This window comes from Bison bison, unplaced genomic scaffold (genome assembly GCF_000754665.1).
Source record: "Bison bison bison isolate TAMUID 2011002044 unplaced genomic scaffold, Bison_UMD1.0 scf7180017864183, whole genome shotgun sequence".
Taxonomy (NCBI): Eukaryota; Metazoa; Chordata; class Mammalia; order Artiodactyla; family Bovidae; genus Bison; species Bison bison.
In genome coordinates, this window is record NW_011494755.1 from 7,377,847 (window position 1) to 7,398,586 (window position 20,740).

The window sequence follows — 20,740 nt, forward strand, 5'->3', positions numbered from 1 at the left end:
GAACAAAGCTAGTGGAGGTGATGGAATTCCAGCTGAGCTATTTCAAATCCTGAAAGATGATGCTGTGAAAGTGCTGCACTCAATATGCCAGTAAATTTGGAAAGCTCAGCAGTGGCCACAGGACTGGAAAAAGTCAGTTTTGTTCCAATCCTAAAGAAGGGCAATGCTAAAGAATGTTCAAACTACCACATAATTGCACTCATTTCACATGTTAGCAAGGTAATGCTCAAAATCCTTCAAGCTAGGCTTCAACAGTACGTGAACCAAGAACTTCCAGATGTACAAGCTGGATTTAGAAAAGGCAGAGGAACCAGAGATTAAATAGCCAACATCCATTGGATCATCGAAAAAGCAAGAGAATTCCAGAAAAACATCTACTTCTTCTTCACTGATTACTCTAAAGACTTTTTGTGATCACAACAAACTGGGAAATTCTTAAAGAGATGGGAATATCAGAACACCCCACCTGTCTCCTGCAAAACCTGTATGCAGGTCAAGAAGCAACAGTTAGAACCAGACATGTAACAACGGACTGGTTCAAAATGGGAAAGGAGTACATCAAGGCTGTATATTGTCACCCTGCTTATTTAATCTCTATGCAGGGTACACCATGCAAAATGCAGGGCTGGATGAATCACAAGCTGTAATCAAGATTGCTGGAAGAAATACCAATAACCTCAGATATGTAGATGACACCTCCTTAATGGCAGAAAGCAAAGAGCAACTATAGAGCCTCTTGACAAAGTGGAAGAGGAGAATGAAAAATTTGGCTTGAAAATCAACATTCAAAAAACTAATATCATGGCATCGGGTCCCATCACTTCATGGCAAATAGATGGGGGAAAAAAATGGGAACAGTGACAGACTTTATTTTCTTGGGCTCCAAAATCACGGTGGACAGTGACTGTAGCCATGAAATTAAAAGATGCTTGCTCCTTGGAAGAAAAGCTATGATAAACCTAGACAGTGTATTAAAAAGCAGAAATATCACTTTGCTGACAAAGGTCTATATAGGCCAAGCTATGGTTTTTCCAGTAGTCATGTACAGATGTTTGAGAGTTGGACCATAAAGAAGAATGAGCGCCAAAAAAATGATGCTTTCGAACTGTGGTGTTGGAGAAGACTCTTGAGAGTCCCTTGGACAGCTAGATCAAACTAGTCAATCCTAAAGAAAATCAATCTGAACATTCATTCGAAGGACTGATGCTTAAGCTGAAGCTCCAATACTTTGGTCACCTGATGCGAAGAGCCGACTCATTGGAAAAGACTGATGCTGGGAAAGATTGATGGCATGAGGAGAAGGGTACAAGAGAGGATGAGATGATTGGATGGCATCATCAACTCAATCGACATTAGTCTGAGCAAACCCTGGGAGAAGGTGAAGGACAAGGAAGCCTGGCATGCTGCAGTCCATGGCATCGCAAAGAGTCGGACAGGACTGAGCGACTGAACAATAACAACACACCCTACTCCTCTTCCTACAGGACAGGAGTTCTGGCTCCCAAAGGTTGCCTGAATCTTTGAAAGGTGCTTGATAGCTAATCTCACCTTTCAGGAATTCATCTCCTTTGTGGCCCTTTCAGAAATATTTTATCTAATGCTAAGGAACAGGTAACAACCACTTCTCACTTCTCTCCCAGCCTGAGCCTGTCTAGGATAATCATTTACAAAATGGACTTAAGTCTAACTCACTGGCAGTTCTTCACAGGATGCTGTGTGATTACCAAATGGCAGTACCATCATGTGGCAAATGAAGGTGGAATTTGTAAATGACGGTCTTATGACAGTGAGATACAGTTCTCCAAAGACATAAATCCCCAGACCCTATGATTACCATCTCCTCAGCTGGTGAAAACAGCAGGGTGTTATCCCACCTTAGCATATATTCATGGAATAACTATAACTAAAGTTCAAAGGAAAATAACTGGAGACAGCTAGGAGAGTAAAAAGGAACACCGGCTAAGAGCACCATCATGGGTCATGAGAGGGCGGAAGCCTCACCCCTTTGAAGGATAAAGAATTGACTCCATTAATCATTAAAGACTAAACCGATTAGAAATGATGTATTAGAAAAAGAAACAAATATTAATGTCTCGTTTGTGGTTTACCCTAGGTATCCCAGTACAATTTTGTCTTATGAACTGAAAACTCCAAACGTGCCCTCAGATTGCAAAATAAGATATCCTCTCAAACTTTATCTGTGTTTATAAACACAAAAGGGGGCAGAGATGAATTCAAATTGCAATATGAGAACAAATTTAACTTCTAACAGAAACATGGTTCAAGATGGAGTAAGTCAGAAATCTCAATGTTTATCTCCACATGCATTTATTCCTGGCAATACATTGGAGTTTTCCATAGAGTGTTTATCTAACTTGGCTTTCCTGTGATGGATCTTCTGGCATATTACGTAAGTGCGTCATACACACAGACCATATGTAGAGGTAACTACTCTCTCCCTGTTAAAAAAAAAAAAAAAAAATTCCCAGAATAATTATGGGGGAAAAGGAAGGAACTAACAGTATGTATGTCAGTGGTCTGTTAAAGGATGCTGATACTGTACAAAGCATCTAACATATTTTGCCATTTAAATCTGTGAGCACAGTGTCTATTATTCTACGGATTAAAAAAAAAAAAATTAGCTGAAGCTAGATCTATACTGAAAGAGATTTAAACCTAGATTTGAACCAAAATTCACCTGGGTCTAATCCTATGCATTCTGGTTTCTCAATTCCATGTTTGGTTAAGTCAGATCACATTGCGTCTTCATTGTGTGGCACTGGAAACATACCTCACGCTGCAAGCAATTGTTCACACTGTAGTCCACAAGAAAGTGCTATCAAGATAACCATGATCCTTTACTTTAGGGACTGATAATTTAGTAATTGAAACAATTCCCTGTGTAAACCTTAAAAGTCATTGAATAGTTTCAGGCAGAAGAGTAAACTAATCTAATCAATGTTTTTAAAAGATAACTCTTTACACACCAATTGCAAAAACACTTCTGAGAAAAGCAACTGGGAAATTCTGAACATAGCTGAGTAGAAAATAATTTTAAAAGTTGTTTTTAATTTTACTCTGTGGAGGAATGGGACTGTGGCAATATAAGTGAGTTCTTTCTTAGAGATGCATATTGATGTATGAATGTGAGATAAAATAACAGGATGCCAAGGATTTGCTTTAAAATATTTAATTCCCCCAAAATGAGAGAAAGTGAATCAAGTTTGGCCAAATGCTAATAATTGTTGGGTCTCAGTGACAGCTATCCTGGGATTCACTCTATTATTCTGATTGTGTGTGTCTGTGTGTGTGATATTTGAAAACTGCATAATACAAAATTCCAAAAAAATGGAATTCTTTCAATCTCAAAATCACAACCCACTGAACACAGAATTCAACTGCTTTAATCTAAAATTATCCATTTTCTAATATCAGAAATAAAACCTCTAAAAACCTATTAGTATTGATGTTCAAAAATACCTGTCTTCCAACAGACACCAAGCAGATACCTACTTGTTAGTTAACTTGCAGCACCGGGTAGCGACTAGGGGAACAAATGTTTTGAAAGCATTGAGCATCTACCCAAATTCATGTTTTTAATGAAATTCACTGGAAATCACTTGAAGGGATCAAAGTATCTTTGTTTCCTTGTCTTAACACCAAGACAGCCACTTGGCAAATGAGACAGAACACCTTGTAAAATACTGATGGCAAACATTCCTTCCTTGCTGGGATCGGGGTTCTGAGATCTGAACGCCTTCAAAATTCTCAAACACCTCTTCTCATCTCTAATACCTGGGTTTGAGAAAGACTGAACCACCCATACACGGATTGAACTATTGACCCTTCCATTCAAAAGTAAAATAAAGCTTTTAATCCATACTCCACCCACAGTAAGGAGATGAACCACCATTCAAGTTCTGCTCACAGAGTTCTAGATACAGAAAACGGTCATTAAGAGTGGCAAGCTTTTTGCTTACCCATTCTATCTCCATCCCCTCCATCCTCCCAGCCCTGCAGGGTAGGAGCACGTTCATTAATTTAACCAAAGCACGAGCATGTTCCTGTCTGCAGACATCTCCAGAGCTTCCTTCAGGAGCTCTTTATTCTGAACTAGCTGAACTAGTCAACATAAAGCAGCTACGCACAGTCTGCCTGCTGCTGCTAGTCTGGTTTCGCCCTCGGTATCCATCCAGCTTCAGAACAAGGTGCTGTCTTTCTCAGCCTGAGCAAACAAAAATCCATCTAACAGTCTGGGCAGGAGTCAAGCAGGAATACAAACTTGTCCCACTTCAAAGCACCAGGCGTATCTTTCACTGACTGAACAGCAATTCCAGCACGAGTGACAATGAAAGCTTTCTTCCCTATTATTGTAGGAAACAATCACCAGCTATTCTGTTCACATTAATTAGTTTATATCTAGTATTAGGCAGCCTTGATTAGAAAAATGCTCTTTGTTACCAAGTGAATAGAGAGTAACAAAACTGAAAGCTTTTTTTTTTCCAATTGTTTTTGTCTTAAGAAAGGACTGTCAGGCCTTTCACACTTGAATGTGGGTTTATCTCTGCACAGGTCCCTGAATTCACCCTGAAAGAATTCGAGTTGATGTGCCAGACAATACCAGGCAAAGCTGACGGAGTGAATGGCTTATTACGCCTCGCCTAAGGAGATCTGTATTTAAATTGCTTTTACCTTCTCTGAACCTGGGGAAAACTTGATAATAGAGAATACATGAATACAAGCTTGCAGGCAAGGGCAAATCAGCCTTGGATTAAAAGCTGACTGCACAAATTACATGGGAAGGACTGACAAGCAATCATGAGGTTCCTCATGGATGAGAGGATCCTGGGAACCAAGTGACCCACTGGTCTGCATCTCTCCAGAAGGGTAAGCTGCCTCTCTCTGTGACCTAACACCTCAGCTTACAGCTGACTCCTTCCAAGGGGCTTGAGTTTCCCCACCTATCAGAGTCTCTGTGAAAATCATGGGACTCACTTCCCTGGTTGTGATTCATTAATAAATTGGTTCAGCACAGTTGTCAAAAGTAAGGTTTGAACCCAGGCTCTAAGACTCATGAGCTACATAAGTTTCCTTGAGATTAACGTTAAAAATCTTCATGTGGCTTCCAAGGCCCTGCAAAATCTTCTCCAACTCTGTAACCCAACCCTACCTTTTCTACAACCTGAAGTATGCTGATCAGTACTTAACAATGGGCTGTTAGGTACCAGGGCCTGTGCTTGCCAACTTCCATGGTGTAAATACTCCACCCTGGCTGATTTCAAGCCACAAACATGAAGTCAGCCAGCTCACGAAATTCCTTTGAAAGCTGAAACGTCAGACCTTGTGAGCTGGTACAGCTGGCTCCAGACATCACTGCTCACACCCTCACACCCACTTTACTATGACCGAAAGCTGTGAGTTCTCCCACCCTGGGACACTTATATTCACACGGGCTGTATCCTCTCCCTTACCAGAATAACTTATACTCATGAATAAGCTCCTAGCCTGCTAGTCTTCCTTTGAGACATCTTCCCTAATCCTACACATCATTCCACTTTACCCCAAAGAGCACCCATACTTCCCACATGACAGCATTTGTGACACAGCACTCTAATTTTTTGTTTCCTTAACTGGGTATTTCCCCTTACATTTCTAAACTCTGAAAGGGCAAAGGCTGTCTTTATCTTGCATCCCCAGGCCTGCCATAGTGCTTGCTGAACAATACTGAGATGTACCGAGAAATATATTAAATACTCTTATAAATTTTATACACATGATCTCATTTCCACCTTAAAACCACCCTACGGATTTGGCTTTTTCATGATGATGCTCGTTTTCCAGACGACAAAATGGAGGCACTGACAGAGTGAATATTTTTTTCTCCCCTCCCACCATGGGCTCAGTTAGGAAATGCTGGAACCAGGGTTGGAATTGAGGCAGTGTGACTGCAGAGTCTTGTGCATCCTTCTAGACCAGTGTTTCCTTTTTTTTCTATTGGTGACTCTCAAGGAAGAAATTTTAATTAAATTCAAGTTCTCCCTAAGGAGAAACTAAGTACTTAGGAATAGGTTTTCATCAGGCAGGGTTAAGCTCTGCAGGGATTTTTCATCTCCCAAGGTCCATTTTTTGCCCTCTTGGGGGCAATTTCGTTCCTGTGGACAATGTGTATTACAGAGTTTTCACTATATGCATTTATATTAATGTACCATATGTTTATCCCTAAGAACATATGGTCTTGTTTTACAGTTTTAATTATATTTTCCTATAAGTATTATTCTGCATCTTGCTTTCTTTTCCCTCCATTAGATATCTTGAGGAGACAGAGTTGTGTTGAGATATACAGATATCCTCATTTAACTGCTGTATTTAAATCATATCAACATGACTGACTTTATTAAGTCCTTCTACTATTGATTATTAGAAAGTTTTCTACTGCTTGGTCTTCAACTAATGTTTCAGGGAATATCTCCCTGCACATATCCTTGGAATCATGTTTTTCTAACATAAGTATCTAGATGGGAACAGGGGATGTGTGAAGGTCTATAATTTTAACAGATACTGTCAAATTACCTTCCAGAGTGACTGGACCAATTTACTTCCCCACAGAGACTTTACAAGAATACACATTTCCTCAAGTGTTTATGTTAAATATGACCTCTTTCTACATAGGGTGGTGCTAAACATTTTCATTAAATGAATCATTTAAAAATATTTATATCACTCACCGGCTGATAGTAGCTTGTGTAAGAGCAAAGATGTGTCGATAAGATGATGCTGTTGGAAATGCTGACAAACGAGAGCAGCAAGGCCAGGGTGCTGAAATGTCCTGTCCAGGAAACCTGGATCAGGGCCTAACTTATTCACAAAAGGCTAAGAACAGTCATTGCAAGGGAACAACTCCAGTGGACTTTGAAATGGTGACCTTAGGTAACAGGCACTAAATCTGTTCACCCATTTACCACATCTCTCGGGTACCAAGAACACTACTGAGGGGAATGGAAATCAAACACCCAAAGTAAATGAAGTGTTGAAAAGGCAATGATCCGTTTACCAGCAAGAGAAATACACATGATGGTGATAACACTAAGCATTCTGGAAAATGACACTACAAACTTTATAATGCTCAGGAACAGCAATGACTACTCCCATGTGATAAAATCCCAAGTCTTTTAGAGAAGAAGAAAAACATTTACAGTAAATACAGTAGAAAAGCTCCTTTTTCTTCTTTCTCCCTCCCTCCCTTTCTTTGCACACACACAGACACACACACCCTGACCTAAAATATATGCAACAGGGGCCTACTCTATAGCACAAGGAACTACACTCAATATTTTGTAATAACACATAAGGGAAAGGAATATGAAAAAGGATTATATATATATATATATATATATCTCTCTGAATCATTTGGCTGTACAATTGAAACTAATACAAAATGTAAATCTACTATATTTCAATTAAAAAAAAACTTTTTTAGAAATCAGACCAAAAAAAAAAAAAAAATACCCCAGTATAAAAATATGTAGTTTTCTTTTTTCAGATCTTCATTTTCTTATGAAGGCTCCCATAGCATATAAAATTTATATTCAATGAAATAAAGAAATATATACAAAATTTAGTAGCCTGCAAAATGATTCAAAGAAAAAAAGGTGTAGAAAAGTATTTTGTATCATAAACATTCAAATTTCAATCAATATGACTTTTTCTCAAAATCATGCTTTTTTCTTCCACCTTGGCCCTAAAAGTGATTCTCATGAATGTGATCGGAGGTCACAGTCTAAAAGGAAGAGAAGAGACTTCCCCGGTGGTCTGGTGATTAAAATTTCATGCTTCTAATGCAGGGGAAACAGATTCAATCCTTGGTCAGGGAACTAAGATCCCACATGTGCGCAGTGCAGCCAAAAAATAAAAGGAGAAGACAGTGAAAGAAGAGCATTTGGGAAATCACACTTGCTGATTTGTGCTTTGCATAGATCCTCTCCATGAATCCCTATAACGGTGCTGTGAGGGATGACTACATGAGAAGACATGGAAGTTGAGTGACGTCAGCATGACTAAGGCCCTTTACCCAATAATTGAGATGTGAACACATGTGTAATGACTCCAAAGTCTGTTTCCCCGCTGTACCATGCTGCCTCCTGAAACTGAAAGGGTTCAGTTAGCATTTCAGTAGATCAGATTGTAAAACAGTGAAAACAATGTTCCTGCTGTGTGACTGTTCTTCTCTGGACAGTAAAAGTAACTCACATTACTGTGGTTCAGAAGTTTCTGGAATTGCGTTTCCTTCTCAAAGTTACTAGAACAGGTCAAGGTAAAATAATCATCATTATAGGAGGAGGACACCAAGACAGCATTCAGAAAACTTGTTATAAGATTAGATCAGTTCTGAGATAAACCCTAAAAAAGCCAACAGGGGGATCTGCTACTGACTCTCTTGATTTGGAGTTGGACGCCTCCAGTAGCAGCCAGCCACCCTAGGTGCCAAAAACAAGCACCTCCCTCACAAAACACTCATCCAAATCCCCACCAAACGAGAACTCAGAGGAGACACGTGTGATCTCCAGAGTCAAACACAGGTTCTGAAACTCAATTGAAACATTCAACAAAGCGATGATTAGCCCAGACCTACGTGTGTCTGAATCACATACCTGGGGCTGTGAAATGACAGGGGAGGATGTAAAGGCAGCAGCCATGGCAGCTCCGGAGTCGTGGGCGGTGACCAGGCCCCAGCGCTGAGGTCCACAGCAAGGGAGTCAGATTCTCCTGGCTGCTGATCAGATCGCGGTCATGCTAGGAGCAACTGTGGACCTGGAAAAGGATCGGAAAACCCACTTTAGCCTCAGAGGACTAGCACATGGGAGTGAAGCACCTTTGGCCATGGGCAACGAAAACAAACAAACAAAACCCTATCTCAAAAGCCAACCACAAGCGTAATGCAAAGAGGAACTCAGGAAGGAGCATCTTACAGAGCAGCTAACATCTCAGTGCCAGGATTTCTCTACCATGATATGTTTTCATAAACGTAAAGCCAACTTGGCACGTGAGCCAGATGTTTGCAGCAGGTGATTTCAAGTTGTGAAGAGGGGGAGAGTAGGAAGGGGGAAGGGCCCTCTTGTCCTTAAATAAGAAACTGAGTAACTCACAATTAAGAGCCTTCACTATATAGGCAAAGAGCAAATAGAATAACAGTATCAAGTATCAAGTGGCTTCCCTGGTGGCTCAGAGGTTAAAGCATCTGCCTGCAATGCAGGAGACCTGGTTCGATCCCTGGGTCAGGAAGATCCCCTGGAGAAGGAAATGGCAACCCACTCCAGTATTCTTGCCTGGAGAATCCCATGGACGGAGGAGCCTGGTGGACGGGCTATAGTCCACGGGGTCGCAAAGAGTCGGACACGACTGAGTGACTTCACTTTCTTTCATCAAGCGTCTTAGAGACACACCCAGTTCAACCCTGCCCATTAGCAGCTGAAAACCTGAGGGCTGATGAAGAGAGATGAGTGGAATTGTACTTTTTGTTCATAGAGAATCAGTCCTAGAGCACCAAGTCCCAGTCCCAGATGAGATTTAAGCGAATGCGTTCCATGTTTACATTTCCTTAGGGAACTTGTTACCATTTTCAGAATTAAAGAAAGGCAAGATACCCCAAAGTTAAAGGAGTGGGTCACAAGAATAAGTACGTGGATGGGCAGTGGGGGAGGGGGCTTTGTAAATCAAACTTCCACAGGTGTGAGGAAGAGTCCATTTCTCAATCCCTCTCAACATTCTTAGAGGATGCTAGATGGATGTGACTTATTTCCACATCTCAATCTAGTACAGAGGGGGACGATTTTTCATTTTAAGACCTTAAGATGGGAGGGAGGTTCCAAAGGGAGGGAATGTATGTGTACCTATGGCTGATTCATGTTGAGGTGTGACAGAAAACAACAAAATTCTGTAAATTACCCTTCAATTAAAAAAATTAATTAAAAAAAGACTTTAAGAAAATACTTTCATTTTAAGACAATTTTTCACTTTTAGGTTGCTTTCATACCACCTAACAATATCCTTTCTTTTACTCAAAACGTAATTATGGAACATCCACAGTGAACTAAGGGCATAATGAATAAAACTGAGCCGAATCTTGCCTCAAAAAGGCAGCATTTGTCTGTAAATACACTTTCTGGTTTCCCCAGCATGCAAAATGACACCAGAACACTATCATACTATTGGGAAATGATACTTTTCATAACAGTAAAAGTCATGAACCAGGATCACAAAATCCAAGTCAGTAATCTTGAGCAGTTAGTAACGGTGGATTTGGATATCTAAGCCAAGTCTCTGCAAATCCTCTGGCACTCTTCTCTATTACCTGAATGATGCTGGGCAAGTCACATAACCTCAGAAGAACTGTTTCCTAAGAAACAATCTAGGTTTGGCAGCAACTTCTTTGAACTTGCTATTCTGATTTTTATCCTGTCTTTATCTATTATCCTTCATACTACAGTTTTCATCACTTTAGGTTTTCGTTGTTCAGAAGTGTGGTACCTTTCTACTTTCCTCCTCTAACATTCTGTCAGTGACTATTTTTTATTAACAAATCAAAGTCAAGCTGCCAAGACATTTTGGTCTAATGATCCACACAAAATTCCATAGCTACCCTGAGACAACAGTGATGTTCTCTTCAGTCCCAGTTTTAGGGAGGAAAGACCTGCTGTTCATCACACTGTGAAGTTAAATAAATAGCCCAGGAGGAAGGCACGCATCCACAGAGGGCCTCTCTTTTGTGAGGGCTGTCGGAAAGCTGACCCTACCCTAGGAAAGTTATAGGGCCCCACGGTGCACTGTTTTGTACTGAACTTATTCCTGGCATCATTTGGTGCCACCCCTACTTTTTCCCCCTGTTTTCCTTCTCGCATATTTACAGTTCACACCATCTTGTTCTATGATTATATGAACGGCATGATAACCAAAAAGAAATACGGAAGGCGAGTGAGATTCTATTCTTAAATATTCGTGTGGGTCCAATATCATTTCTGCTGAGTTACATCATTAAGCAATATGACCTTAAAATATTCCCCATATTCAGAGTACAAAGAGTTGCCTAAAATGTGAATGCTGGGTACCCAGCCTACAGTCAGAAAAAGGATAAAGACATGGGTGTAACAAATGCCATATGGCATCACTGCTGATAGCAAAAGGGGAAAGGGTAGGAGACTGGGATTCAGTGAACAAGATGCTGAGAAAGGGTGCAGTCATTTCACGCGCAGTTTGAGGTAGATACTGTCAACTCATTTCACAGATAAGAAACTTGAGACTTTGAAGGGTTTATGTGTCATCCCCAGGCAGGAGCCAGGAAACGACAGAGCTGAGACGTGAGCCGGAACCCCCCACAGGGCCTGTCCACCGATGAACCTTCCAAGTGAACAACAGTTAACCAAGAGAAAAAGCTTGGAGATTTTCTAACCAAAAATTCCAGAAAGTTCTGAAGGAAGCAAGATGCAAGTCAGATGTCCTGCAGAGTACCTATTTCCCCAAACCCCGCTCTCATCCACATAACATGTTAATGATGTACCCCTAGTGTTGATTTATGTGACACATCCCTGAGCTATACAGTAGACAATACAGATTGTTAGTTTCCTTTTTGAAGAAGAAGATCAAGACAAAACATTAACTGTCTTCCCCTAAAGCATGGAAGACATATCGAGTTTAGATGCTTTTGTGTTTGAACCTTTCCTATTTTCAGACGAAGAGATTTTTGTTTCTGGGCTAATACTGTGTAACACTAGAAGATTCATAAAAGTGTATGTTGAACCTGTTCTTACACTATGAGAAGCCCTTTATAACATGGGGTATGGTTACTTAACTCTGAAAATGTAAGAGCTAAGCAATACTACCTCAAAGAGTATAAAATAGCTCTCTTGGGAAGCAACGTCTTAAAATTACATTCATGAAACCTATGTACTGCTCAACTTAATTACAAAACTGTACAAATCATGGGGGAAGAGATGTGATGACACCAAAGACAATCTCCTAAGTAATGATGCCATTCAGTCCCTGGCCAAGTAAGCCAGATTACTTTGACATACCATCTCCTGCTTTCTCAGAGCCCCAGACTGCCAACTACAGAGCTGCACAGAATTAAAAAAAAAAAAACAAAACTCAACCCTCTTTGAACTCTTCCAAGTATTTAGATACCTGTCCTGAAGTTCTTATAACCAGCCTAACTCTCTATTTCCTTTGGGCTCTTGATAACAGGAAACCACAAAGCAGTGTGAGTTGGCTCCATTAACCCCAGGTGCCCTTGGCCATCACTCTTTTCCCTTCTCTTCCTCCCTAGTTGTCCCCATGTTCTATTCTAGGCATGATTTCTAATCTCTATTATCCTTCTCAAAACCACAAACCCACACCTAACGCTACTAGCAGAACACGAGCTTTGTCACCGATTGACATGCCTATTCATTCATTTGACAGTCACTCGCTATGAATTACCTCAAAATTCCTCCCCATAGCTCAAAATTGACACACACCCATTATATAGTCAACAAAGACCTACTATATGGCACAGGGAACTATACTCAATGTTTTGTAATACCTCACAAGGTAAAAGAATCTGAAAAAAAAATAGATATGTATGTATGTCAAACTGAATCACTTTGTTGTACATCTGAAACTGAAACATTGTAAATCAACCATATTTCAATTAAAAAAATATTTTATAAAAAATGTTTAAATAAAATACAATCTACAAGTATGAAAGCCACATAGGCTCATGGTTCTGTGCTAGATTAACAGGAAATAACCAACTGAATATAAGAAAAGGAAATATCCTGACTCAATCCTAGAAGCCACAGATGGATCCTACCTGTTGCTCAAACTTTCAGAAAAATATACTGGCAAGAATCAACATGGAAGGTTGGAGAACATTTAAAGCTCAACATTGCTTTCATGTGAAACTATAATTACATGGACAGAAAATAAGTAAATGAGACCCCAACAGACTCACAATGATGCTCCCTGTTAAGAAGGATGAGGGCTAGAGTGAACTAAGACATGGAGCATTGGAGTACATTTAAAATACATTCAGCTCCTTAAAAGGGGTTCCTGGCTCTGACTGAGCAAGTAATCTCTGGCTGTATTTACTTCTAATTTACATGTAGCCATAATGACTGGCCCAGAAAATATGTGGGAAAAAAGCACTACCAGCTGGCTTCTGATATGGGCAGCCATGCCAAGTGACAATGATCTTTCTAATTACTGAGTGCAACACCAAATACCTTAAAACAAAGTCTCTGGTTCTGAGGCAACTGTTTCCTTTGATTACTTCTGGAGCTGATGCTGGCTCTTTTCCTAGGCCTCATAGGAAGATGAATTTCTAACTTGGCAAATTTATCTATTATAAATCTAACCTTTTTCCTTCATCTGGACTTAAGTCAAATAATGACTCATCTCAGCCCCTTAAAAGAATACAGGGCAATACCTGATACTGAATATACACAGACTTCCCTCTCTAAGGATAAGACACAGAAAAATTCATATCCACCAGGCAAATGAAAAATATTGTTCAGCTCAAGAGAAGGAAGACTCTAGAGTCAGAGCAAACATTTACTTAAGAAATAGGTATACAACATAAAAGGTAACTTTAGGAAATATGAGATCAGACATGAGTCAACATTAACCAAAAAATTATGAATTACAGACCTGAATGAAGGCAGTCAATAAAGTAGAAAACAGAATAAAAAAGCAGAAAATGGTATTAGTGAAAGAAGATAAACCACAGCTTTGGGTGGGGCCTACAGGACTTCCCTGGTGGCTCAGAGGGTAAAGCGTCTGTCTACAATGAGGGAGACCTGGGCTCAATCCCTGGGTCGGGAAGATCCCCTGGAGAAGGAAATGGCAATCCACTCCAGTACTATTGCCTGGAAAATCCCATGGACAGAGGAGTCTGGTAGGCTATAGTCCATGGGGGTCACAAAGAGTCAGACACGACTAAGCAACTTCAATTTCACTTTACATGACTAAAGATTTCAAAGCTTCCATTCCCCAAATAAGTAGATGAACATAAAGTACCAAAAGAGGAAAGAAGTCATCAATGCTGAAACCAGGAATGGATACATTTATCCTCCAAATTACACGTAAATAGAGCCAGTTAGATCAGGGAGGAAAATATTTCAGATTTCATGTATCCTTCTTCAGAGAGCTCTATACTCTCTAGTCCAGCAGAAACTAGACAAGAAACTCTTAACCTCAAACCTGGATGAGCAAGATGAACAAGAGGAAGGTCAGGGCTATAGCTTGTCTTGCTCAGTATTTATCTATTTCTATTTATCTATTTATTTACCTTAAGCATCTGAAACCAGCCTTATATCTAAAGGCTAAGTCTGGAAGAGTCTTCTCTGGAATCTGAGTAGATGAAAAGATCTTAACAACAGTAACATCAGGAAGAAGATGCTGCGCCCATTCAAACAAAAACAGGAGACTTAAAAACCGGTAACTGGAAAGGCAGGAGAAGGACTGGAACATAAAGTTAAGAAACTTACCCAAAATGCAGAGCCAAAAGACAAACTGAAGGAAAACAGAACAGTTAAGAATGAGAAAGCTGGAGGACTGGTCCAGGAGATCTAACAGCCAAACAAAAGCAATTCCAGAATTAAAGAAAAAAAAAAAAAAAGGAAATGGAGTGGAGTGGGCGGTGTAAGGGTGGGTCAGGGAGATCAAGTAACAAAATCAAAACATTTCCTAAAGTGACAAGTCCTAAGTTTGTTGACTTGTAAGGTCCACTGATAACCAACATGCCCACTTCTATCAATTTTAATATGCCCATTTTAAGCACATCATCATGATTTTTTTTTTAACACAAAAGATTTTTTAAAAATTCTTGTAACTGATCAGAAAGTGATAGGGGGAGCTCATGGACAAAGGATTAGGAATCAGAAAGTCTGCATTTCTCAATAGCAACCTAGAAGCTGGAAGACAATGGACAATAAAGAAAGTGATTTACAATCTGCAGTCTCATTGCAGGATGTCCTTCGCAAAGTAGGGAGGAAACTAGTCAAAATGAAGGCGTGAGATACAGGAACAAAAGTTCACTTCAGGAGAAAACTAAAGGGAATTCCTGGCCTGCTTGTGAAAGGACATTGCGAGATGACAAAGTTGACTGGACAGACTGACGGTCTGTGAGTATGTTGACAGATTTCTAGAACTGATAGCTTGGGACTGAAAGAACACAAAGCCTCCTAAGCATATAGAACAGAATAACCAGCACACGGAAAAGTAAGCACACATAAGAAGAAAAATGAAAATTTAAAAGAGAATTTACGGAAGAAGAAAAGGATTCACAGAGTTCTAGATGGCTCAGCTGTGAATGATATTATCAAGGTCATAATAACATTAACACTGAAAACTGACATGATCTACAACCTAATGTATCAGGATAGAGAGGTTCGGGAGGGGAGTATGCGTGCAACACATCTTCCACAGGAATGTCTATCAATACTTGAAACTGACATATCCAATAGTACAAGGATAAATCTTAGTGATATAATGCAAATACCCAATGAAGCAACTAAATCAACTGAAAATGGTAGTTATGGGGAAGAGACAAGGCAGGAAGGGAGAAAAGAACTCCTTTTTCTTAGAAATCCTCATATAGCTATTTGACTCTTTATAACATTGATTAAAAAAAAATAAAAACAAAAAAGGAAAAAGAAAATAAAACTGTTGAAACTAAAAATGTATTAAAACTACAACAGGCAGACGTGTCACTATAGAAGACCAAGTTGATGCCATGGAAGACAAGTTTGAGAAAAATCACACATGCTTTAATATAATAGTTACTAGAATGATTGGAAATTATGGCTGTGGAGCATAAAAAATACAGATTCAATAGAATAAGAATTAATACATCCAGAAAGAACAAATAGAACATAAGTTATTTAACAAGAAAAGTAAGCTTTTCCTAAAAGACGTTAAGTTCTTAAGCTTAAAGAACACAAAGAAAAAAAGATGAAATGCACTAAATCAAAATTAAAAACTCCTGTGCAAAAAAACACAATTGAGAATGAAAAGATAATCCATGGAACGGGACAAAATATCTGTAAATCATATACCTAAAAAGGAATTGATATCCAGAATAAAGAAACTCAACAAGAAGAAAATCAAACAACTGAACTAAAAAATAAGACTTGAGTAAACATTTCTCCAGAGACATTCAAATGGTCAAAAAAACACCTGACAAGATAGTCAACAGCACTAATTGTTAGGGAAATGCAAATCAAAACCACAATGCGATAAGAACACCTCACATCAATTAGAATTGTTGCTAACAAAATAAGCAAGGCTGTGGGGAAATTGGAACCTTTACGTATTGCTCATGGGAATGCAAAATACTTGAGCTGCTGTAGAAATCAGAATGGCAGCTTCTTAAAACATTAAACGTAGAATTTTTTTAAGCCCACAATTACACTGCTGGGTGTATACACCCAAAATAATTGAAAGCAGGGTCTCAAAGAGATATCTGAACACCCATGTCCATGGCAGTGTTATTCACAATAATAGAGAAAAAGATGAAAGCAACTCAAGTGTCCAGGGACAAATACATGGATAAACAAAATGCAGTACTTTAAATGCATATAATGGAATATCATTCAGCCTTAAAGAAGGAAATTCTGGCATATATTACAACGTGGGTGAACCCTGAGGACATTATGCTAAGTGAAAAAAGCTTGTAACAAAAAGACAAATATTTTGTGATTCCACTTATATGAGGTACCTAGAGGAGTCAAATTCATAGAGACAGTGTGTAGAACGGTGGTTGCCAGGGGCTGGAGAGGGAGAGGATGAGGAGTTGATTTTTAATTGGCAGAGAGTTTCAGTTTTGTAAGACAGAGAGAGTTCTGAAGATCTGTTCCACAACAATGTAAATATACTTAGCTCTACTGAACTTGAAAATGTAAATTATATGTCATTTATATGTTACAACAATTAAAAGAAAGAGCTCATTTCAGGAAAAATATGAAGTGCATGATCTACAACTGAAATGCAGGTTTGTTAAATAAATAAACTTCAAGAGTTAAAAGAATTCCCATGAAAAAACAAAATGGGGAGAAAATCAAAATCACAAAGGGAAAAACTTAGGCTGGACACAGTCATCAACTTGGCCACAACAGCTGACAAGACAAAGAAGCAACATTTCATTTCGTCAAAAATGTAGAATGACTCAAACTATACATTCAGCCATGGCATCATTTATCTGCAATAGCAAACACAAGGCACTTGTATTAAATGAAATTAGGATATATTACACCCTGAAATTTCCACAGATGACATAATACAGGTGATAAATCAAAATAATGTGCTCAGGAGAGCTTCAGCATGAGCTTCTTATCACGGAATATTGATGAGATTACATGGTAAGATATTCCATGTAAACAAGGAATATCTGTGATAATAATGCTGACCAAAAAATGTAGCTATTATAACTATTAAAAGAAACTGTCCAACTGAAATGCATATAAATATGATGAACTAATATTAAAAACTCCAGGAAATCACAAGAAAAAGGAAAACATTCTTCACATTTTGAGAGTCATACAATACTACACTGTGTTGTTTGGTCATTAAGTCGTGTCTGACTCTCTCTGTGACCCCACGGACTGCCAGGCTCCCCGTCCATGGGATTTCCCAGGCGAGAATACTGGAGTGGGGTGCCATTTCCTTCTCCAGGGGATTTTCCCCATCCAAGACTCGAACCTGCATCTCCTGCATTGCACGCAGGTTCTTTACCACTGAGCCACCAGGGAAGCCCTCAGTTTACACACTGAAGACAATATATTTCATATATATTTCATGTTCTTAAATCTTTCCTTTTTCACAAAACTGATAGGATCAGTTTTTCCATTTGCTTTTCCAGCTTTTCAGTCAAACTTACATTTGGCCTAAAAGTCTACCATTCTCTCTACATGGCAATTGGCTAATGTGTTCAAACGCAGGAATACAGCTAGCCCATCGTGCTCACGCAACCCGCACAAAAGAAACCCAAGCACCACAACCGCACTGTTATATGTGTACTCTGACAGAGCTCAAGACTCTACAGATTAAAGAACTGGCCAGAAGTATTTAAATAAACTCACAGTTCTGATTTCAAAGACTGTATTGACAGGTGTATAGTTTTCCCTTTTGGAAAGTGCTCCTGCTGGGGAGAGATGCTATCCTGAAACTTGTCCAAATAACCAGGAACTGTAAAAACACAATTTTTGAAAAAAGTCTTACAATGGTCTTCACTACTAGGGTCAAGGATGAATTAGTCAAACTCTGTTTACATGCCAAGCTAGTTTGTGCGATATTATTTAGAAAACAGGGGTGACCTGAAGTTTAGGAATAATGGGTCAGAAACTGGCCAAGAGAAACGTATCCTATAAGTTAAAAAAAAGAAAAAAGAAAGAAACTCATGAGCATGCTAAATCTAAAGGGAGAGAGCAAAAAGAAAGGGATGAGAGCAAAGGAAGAGAAGTCAACTAAAAGATCTAAAAAATCCTCTTGAAAGGGCAATGAAAAGAATTACTATTTGAATAAGAAACAGACTTACAACCACCCTTTTTCTTTCCATTACCCAAGGCCACAATGTCCAAACTCCTTGTTATCTGCATGCCTTGACCCAGCCTTTTGCATAGGGACCCAGAGCCTGCAAAGACTTTAGGCAATCAAGAGTTCCACCCAAGAAAGTAAATATCCTGAAGCACAGATAGGGTGGGTACATTTCTATTGAGGGATGTTTATGGAGAGAGCCTCTGAGCTATGTTGGAATGTCTGCAGTCCACAGGTTTCAGGACAAAGAGATTACAACTTTACAATCAACCCTCAGGATGAGCTAGATTCTTCCAACCAGAGCCAATGTAGGAGGCTTGAGGGATATTTTCTTCTAAGAGCAAATGCATGTTTCTAAAATCAGAAGTAATTCCCAAATTACTTAGAATAGAAGGGTGTGAGGGAAAGGGAAAGAAGGAAAAAGGGAAAGCAAATGGGGGTGGAGGCATACGGTCAAAATAGCTGGCCAAAATATAGAAGTCTGCAGCTGTGATAAGAAAAGCATTCAGCCCAGAATAACAGCAAAGGATTCTGTGGACAGAGGCATCTTCCATTACTTAAGGTTTCCAGTAGCTTAAACTTCAAATACTTTTCAGAAAATAAGTCAAAATAAATTCTGAGTGCCTGAAGAGTGATTTAAAACTCACTCTATGTACCTCATATTTATGGTTGCTCATATTTGTGGTTGCTCGGGGGGAACAGGGGCAGCGGGAAAAGATGGATTGCGAGGTTGGGGTTAGCAAATGCAAACTATTATATATAGAATGGATAAACAACACAATCCTAGTGTATAGCACAGGGAACTATTTTCACTATCCTGTAACAAACCATAATAGAAAAGAATATGAAAAAGAAAACACCTATCTCTATATATCTGAATCACTTTGCTGTATAGCGGAAACTAACATTATAAATCAACTCTACTTCAATAAAATAAATTTAAATTTTTAAAACTACAACTGCACCTCAACATAAAAAAGTTATGCCTGGAAGATAGTTTTCTGATGTGTTTCCCACAGTGTAAGAGAACAGACACATTTATTTCTGGTGTAGACAAACTATACAATCTTTCTGGAATACAATATGGATGAGCGCATGTGTTTGTGTGGCTTGCATCAAGATTCTAAAACGTACACTGGATCAGAGACTATGTAACTCTACAACTATAAATTTATACTGTGGAAAGAGTTCATGAAGGATGAAGATTTTACTACAAGAGGGCTTAATACAATAGCATATAAGACTAGAAAACTTTAGCAATGAATAATACAGTGCTTGCCAACTGAATTATTAAAATTATGTTCCCATGCAATTCAATTTATATACCCAATAAAAATTAAATTGTATTTAAATTAGGTATCTATATATTTATCCCATTTGGGAAACATATCTACACAGTAAGGTTTTATATATATATATATACACACATATATATATATATATATGTATTCTGAGGTACTGTGGATACTTTAATTTTCTACAGAAAAATAATATACAGGGCTAAGACCAGATGACTGCCTGTCTTAAAAAAGAAAAATAATAAAATATACAAAATACTGAACACGTCAGAAGTAGGAAAAGAACAGGTAAGCACTATGATTGACCCAGACTTCCCTGAGAGCTCAGTTGGTAAAGAATCCACCTGCAATGCAGGAGACCCCAGTTCGATTCCTGGGTCGGGAAAATCCGCTGGAGAAACAACAAGCGACCCACTCCAGTAGTCTTGGGCTTCCCTTATGGCTCAGCTGCAAAGAATCCGCCTGCAATGTGGGAGGCCTGGGTTCAATCCCTGGATTGGGAAGATCCCTTGGAAAAGGTAAAGGCTACCCACTTCAGGATTATGGCCTGGAGAATTCCATGAACTGTGTAGTCCATGGGGTCGCAAAGAGTCTGACACACTGCACGACTTTCACTTTCACTTCATGATTGACCTGGCTTCCTGCCTCAAGAGTGGCCAGCCACCATACAGGGGAAATCCAGGTGGAACCCAGAGAACTTACTGAGTTAAAGAAGCATATCTGGGAACACAAGCAGCTCTAAGCAGCTAGAGTTACCAGAACAGAATACCATAGAGAAGAGAACCAGAAAGAAAACCCCAGAGATCTGCAGCCCTGCCATCCCCTGCCTTGAGTACTCACCAGAGAACAGATCAGAGAAGCACACAGGAATCTGTGAAGAG

At 39.3% G+C, this 20,740-nt stretch overlaps 1 protein-coding gene across 6 annotated transcripts in view; it reads right to left on the bottom strand.

The window, feature by feature from the left end:
* LPAR1 (lysophosphatidic acid receptor 1) overlaps nucleotides 1-20,740 on the bottom strand; it is a 164,635-nt gene that overhangs the window by 83,985 nt on the left and 59,910 nt on the right. For 4 of the 6 annotated variants that reach the window (XM_010843565.1, XM_010843564.1, XM_010843567.1 and 1 more), the window contains exon 2: nucleotides 8,649-8,808. In XM_010843565.1, coding sequence (XP_010841867.1) covers nucleotides 8,649-8,693 — 45 coding nt within the window. In that variant the 5' untranslated portion in view covers nucleotides 8,694-8,808. Of the gene's footprint in view, nucleotides 1-8,648; nucleotides 8,809-14,516; nucleotides 14,603-18,107; nucleotides 18,214-20,740 lie in introns of those variants that run through there. The other 2 variants (XM_010843568.1, XM_010843566.1) reach the window with 2 other exon arrangements.